This window comes from Pecten maximus, chromosome 12 (assembly GCF_902652985.1).
Source record: "Pecten maximus chromosome 12, xPecMax1.1, whole genome shotgun sequence".
Taxonomy (NCBI): Eukaryota; Metazoa; Mollusca; class Bivalvia; order Pectinida; family Pectinidae; genus Pecten; species Pecten maximus.
In genome coordinates, this window is record NC_047026.1 from 9619345 (window position 1) to 9625260 (window position 5916).

The 5916-nt window shown below is 34.7% G+C and overlaps 1 protein-coding gene across 1 annotated transcript; it reads left to right on the forward strand.

Annotated features, from left to right (window-relative positions):
• Nucleotides 1-2237: 2237 nt before the first annotated feature.
• LOC117339942 lies at nucleotides 2238-4297 on the forward strand. The gene is made up of 3 exons (XM_033901661.1): nucleotides 2238-2477; nucleotides 3386-3517; nucleotides 3681-4297. Exons 1-3 carry the CDS (start codon nucleotides 2241-2243, stop codon nucleotides 3693-3695), a joined length of 384 nt encoding a protein of 127 aa, XP_033757552.1. The 5' UTR covers nucleotides 2238-2240; the 3' UTR covers nucleotides 3696-4297.
• Nucleotides 4298-5916: the final 1619 nt, after the last annotated feature.

Genomic DNA, 5916 nt, shown 5'->3' on the forward strand with positions numbered 1-5916 from the left:
GAAATTCAGATAATTGTATTTTAAGAAATTGCTGTGAGGAAAGGATCAGATCAAATGACATAAGAGCCGAATTATATAAGTTAGGATTAACTTATCTTTGGAACGATATAACATGCAATGATAGGAAGGATTATAAAATTATTGAAATAGATTTTACGACGTTTTTCGTCAAGAACTTTTATCAAACATAACATACAAGCAATTCGAAAGGGTTTTCTATACAGACATCTTGTTGATAATTTTACACTACAATTATATTTAACCAAACCTATTAGTAGTTCTTACAAAAAGAATATAGCACGTATTAGACTAAGTTCACACAATTTAAATATTGAACAAGGACGGTATAGAAACCATGGTAGAGATCATAGGATATGTGAAGTATGCAACTCTAATGATATTGAGGATGAATTTCATTTTCTTCTAAGGTGCAACTGTTATACTGATTTAAGGCAAAAATACATTAAGCCATATTATTACAGACGTCCCAGTGTTTTTAAGTTGACCCTTCTGTTAAATACCCGTAATATTGGAGAATTAAATAAGTTAGGCAAATATATCTCTTTGTGTTTTAAGCGCCGAGATAATCATATATAATTTTGCCTTAAGATAGGTTGATACAAACATATCAGAGCTGTACTTTCATTTATATTGTATATCAGTTTAAAAGACATGTCGAATGGTTGACATTGTATAATTATATGATATAAAGTTTATATCACTGTACTTCCTGTCTACAAATCAGTGGTCCTTATAAAGCTAATATGTAAAATCGTATATGTATATAATTAGATGGGCCTAATCAGATATATATGTGGGAGGACGAGGATTTATCTAAGATAAAAAATCAAAGAGCAAGAGAAGTGGAATCCACATCAGAGGATATCCTAAAGTCAAGTATCATAATGTTTACTAATTGGGTGATGTGACACTCGGTTCATCTCAAATTATGTACCGAATCGGTCGACCATAAGATAGAATAATTAGATATATCCATACAGTTTAAACAGTTGTTAAAAAGCATAATTTAAAAAAAAAGAAATAAATAATAAAACAAAACAAAAACAAACAAAAAACATTTATATTTTACGAGTCTTAATCAACGCACCTATCGGTATACCCTTACCCTAAAATCACCCGAATATTACGTACCACGGAATTGGGATATTCCGACTTCTGGTTTCAAAAGTAGGGTTAATTTCCATCTTCAGCTGTGATTACATTTTCACTCTAACGATCTGTCCGCCAGTTCAGAGATTTTACTCTGAAAAGGTAATGTTTAATCCATATAACTTATTTATTTAAATTTCACAAAGAAATATATGATTTTGGAACATATATTTGTGCTACCACGGAGTACGGGTATGTGACGGTATATTTTAAAAGAAGTAGAAAAGGAAAAACATTGTTAATGTTATAAATCTACAATACTCTGTGCATCCATTTAAGGGCCGCGGTGGCCGAGTGGTTGAGGTGTCCCGACACTTTATCGCTAGCCCCCCACCTCTGGGTTGCGAGTTCGAAACATACGTGGGACAGTTGCCAGGTACTGACTGTAGGCCGGTGGTTTTTCTCCGGGTTCTCGGCTTTCATCCACCTCCAAAACCTGGCACGTCCTTAAATGACCCTTGTTATTAATAGGACGTTAAACAAAAACAAACCAAAAACTGCGTATCCAATGTAAACGGTATATACCCTCCAATGTAAACGGTATATACCCTCCAATGTAAACGTTATATACCCTCCAATGTAAACGGTATATACCCTCCAATGTAAACGTTATATACCCTCCAATGTAAACGGTATATACCCTCCAATGTAAACGTTATATACCCTCCAATGTAAACGTTATATACCCTCCAATGTAAACGGTATATACCCTCCAATGTAAACGGTATATACCCTCCAATGTAAACGGTATATACCCTCCAATGTAAACGGTATATACCCTCCAATGTAAACGTTATATACCCTCCAATGTAAACGTTATATACCCTCCAATGTAAACGGTATATACCCTCCAATGCAAACGGTATATACCCTCCAATGTAAACGTCATATACCCTCCAATGTAAACGGTATATACCCTCCAATGTAAACGGTATATACCCTCCAATGTAAACGGTATATACCCTGTTCATAGACAATGCTTTGTATATACTTGTAGAGATTTATATAATGTAAAAAGACATTAGAGATACGTTTTACATTTTTTTTTCTTTTGTCAGGATACCGAGGTCATGCATTTCCTTTCCAAGATCGGTCCTGATTTACCCATCAACGCCCTTGCTGTTAACGCTAAGGATAATACGTGTGCTGACAGATGTAACCGCCTCAACTTGGCGGTTTTTAACAGTCTGTCTCACACTGACTCCAAGGTTAAGAATGTTTGTGATGTACCACTATTCCTGACAAAATCGAGTCTTTCTAAAACAAAATGTGGAAAGATATTTGAAAGCTTTAGACAACGCCTTGGGGTAAGTTACATTCAGAAGATATATATATTCATAGAAGACTCGTGACCTGAGCGGGTCTCGAACTCACGATTTACGGCATACAATCGCCTAGCCAAAAATACCCGTCGATTGTAACACTGCAGCACATCAACTTTCATTAAAACATCTTGCAATGATAGTCAGCCCTATACCTTGACATGATCATGAAAATTCATATAATAGATTATACATATATGGATGTGAATTGCACATGTATAGCATATATTAAAATCATATAAATCAAACCGTTAACCTTCTTATTAACAACACGTAGTGCGCGATACATTGAGATATAACATAGTAACACAAATAGAGAAGAAAGACAATTGAAGGATATGTGCCCTGACCAGGTATCGAACTCTTATCTTAACCTATAATTGACTTTTAAAGTTACTTTTGAGATGTGAAAAAGGTTTTCCCCACAAAATTCGTTTCAACTGTAGAAGAAAGAGTTTCCACAATGTGTCCTTAAACTAAAGCAGCATAAGTATGAACCACCTTAGTGTCCATTGTTGTACCTTTAATCTGCTGGGAAAATTTTTGATCCAAATAAAGTTAAATTACATTTCAAAACAATGTCTAAAACTATATCTAAATAATAATTACCAAATTGCTTTCCTTTTATTTTTCAAACAATATATGACAGTTTGTATGCTAAGATCATTTTGAATATTATTGCATATAAAAACATCAAAAGAAATAAGTTTACGATATGTTTCATCTACCTCGGTAAGCAACCAAAGAGATAAAATTTGTTCTTGATATTGTTCTTCATATTTTTGCAATTTGATTTCAGCATGAGGTCTTAATAATAAGATTTAATTAGCATATTTTGTCCAACGAATGATAATCTATTTCATATTATCTCATAGTATATATGTGTACTCTAGGTATCGACTGAGTCCGGTGATGTGCTAATCTTCCTGAAGAACACAGTTATGAATCCCTGGACAGCGGCTGACGCCACAATACAGATGCTTCTACAGGAATTCCGAAACGTTGTTACTCAGTGCATTACAGAGGTGAGGGACAAGTAACAATATGTTAAATACATGTTCATGATATTAAGGTTGGGACCAAACTGTAAATCCTTAGATGGCTTATTCCTGAAAAGAAAATAACATCTACATAATCATTAGTATATGATATAAGGTGTAATGTTTTGAAATTTCTTTCTATATTCAGATTAACCTGTCTTAAAGAATACCAACATCGATGGAAAACATTCCCTCATCGAGATATCATGAAAGAAAGGAAGACGTGTCACTTTAATGGCACTTTTCACGTTTGCATGCCTGAACACTGTTTCATCTCCTACTTACACTATGGACATAAACGTTATTGTGTAATCAAGATAAATCACCCGTGTAGCATTTTTTGTGGGTAAGGGTTTCTTGTGTAGCTGTTACACATACACTTGTTTTGTCTATCTAATCAGATTACCAAAGAATTATAAATTACCACTCTTTGCAAATTTACATTGATTAAACATTTTTACATGTCAGATTTGGTAAATGTTAGCATAAACAGCTGATTCTTATGAACTCATATTTGGTTTGAAAACATTATGATCATCAAGTTGGCAGAACAGAAGAACAACAGAACATTTTCTGAGTCTATTTGTCCTTTATGATCCCTACCTTCTACCTCATAGGAATTTTTTTCTATTATAAACTGTCATAATAAAATGTATAACCCCAGGAAATTGTTTTGAGTAGGGTAACCTTAAAACTAGAAGCACATGGGCATTATGCTTGATGTGATAATGAAATTTTTAATTATGTATGTACTAATCTGACAGATCTGCCGATTCAACATATAGTTGGTTTTCAAAATATATATATCATCAGATGCACATATTGAATATTGAAAAGGTAAAGGAAGGATAAACAGCCAGAATAAGATGCAATGGAAAGAAAACAAAGCGACACAACTCTTCAAATTAGTGAAAATTCTGCCCTGAATTTAGTATGTGATTATCTGTCATTTAAGGACATGTTCCGATACCACAGACACAAACTGTATCATAGCTTGTCAGTGTCTAACTTTCATTTTTGAGACCTAGGGCAGCTTTAGCTATTCATTAAATATCTTATCAATGGTTTTTGACTTGTAAGAAGTTATGGTTACTAGATCTAATAGTGATATATGTGTATTGAAACCAGACTATAAATATTGCAATGTCATATCAATAAGTATTTGTAGATTTATACAATTTTTTATCTCAAATTGAGATATTCAATATAAGATAATTATAGTATTGTTTCAGACACTTAAGGCATCAGCATGTTCATAACATCAGAAAAGTACATGTATTAATTGTCACAGCACATGTCAACAAATAATATGATGTTAAAGCAATGGATGTCGAAAGCTAAATTCCTGCTTTGAAGTAAAGTTGTCAATAAACAGATTCATTGTAGTCCATTCTTTCTTATGCATGACTGAAAAAGTTGTTGCGATGATTTACAAAACTCAAAAAACAAACCAACCTCTATTCTATCTACAGAGAACATTGCACAAATACAGATACACCTAAGGTAGACAATAAAATCTGGTAATTCGAGTAAAATAGACTTAATTTTACATAAAATTTGTCATAGGGTTTAACCCTAACCTTGAGAAGCCTTAGTAGTTATAAACATCTTTTCATACAGAGTCAGAACTCACAATTCACAATTTCGATGGTAGGAAAATATGTTCTCGATCGTGATATCCCTTTTCCACGCTTGTGAAACGGATACTTTTTTCCCAGGAAAGACGTTTTTAAATACCAACCTCCCGGGGTCCCTTTCCTTCGGTGATAGAATGGGCGAGGTCTTTTGATTACTAGAATTAAACATAGAGGGATGGGAACGGTAAACGGAAGTGAAAAAGGATGAGGGAGATGGGTGAAGATGATAAGGAAGGCGGAAAAGAGGATTGACGAAAGGAGGTAGAGAGGTTATACAAACGGGGAGATTGAGGGGTTTGAGAAAGAGTGACTATTTTTTATTGGGAGGTTAAAGGGTAAGGGTATACAGTAAATGGAGAAATAAATTCCATCATACAAAAAGGCGAAAACAATTTTTTGTTGGTATCTAAGTTTTTTGTTTGTTATTTATTTAGAACAGACATCATCTTGTCATGTTATTTGCAATCTAAGTTCCGAATATGACAAGTTAAACTATAGCGTACGGTTGCTGTTTCCATGACACACTGCCGTTATTTTCATGGCGCATGGTCGCTCCCTGCATGACGTACTGCCGCTCTTTAATGGCGCGTGGTCGCTCCCTGCATGGCGCACTGCCACTTTTCTCATGGCGCATGGCACACTGCCGCTCTTTTCATGGCGCGTGGTCGCTCCTGCATGGCGCACTACCACTTTTCTCATGGCGCATGGCGCACTACCACTTTTCTCATGGCGCATGGCGCACTGCCG

Excerpts from the sequence above, each read along its gene's own strand:
- LOC117339942 (XM_033901661.1), top strand. The coding sequence starts at position 2,241 with ATGCATTTCCTTTCCAAGATCGGTCCTGATTTACCCATCAACGCCCTT. Across the intron at positions 2,478-3,385 it reads GCTTTAGACAACGCCTTGGG|GTATCGACTGAGTCCGGTGA; the intron begins GTAAGTTACATT and ends TGTGTACTCTAG.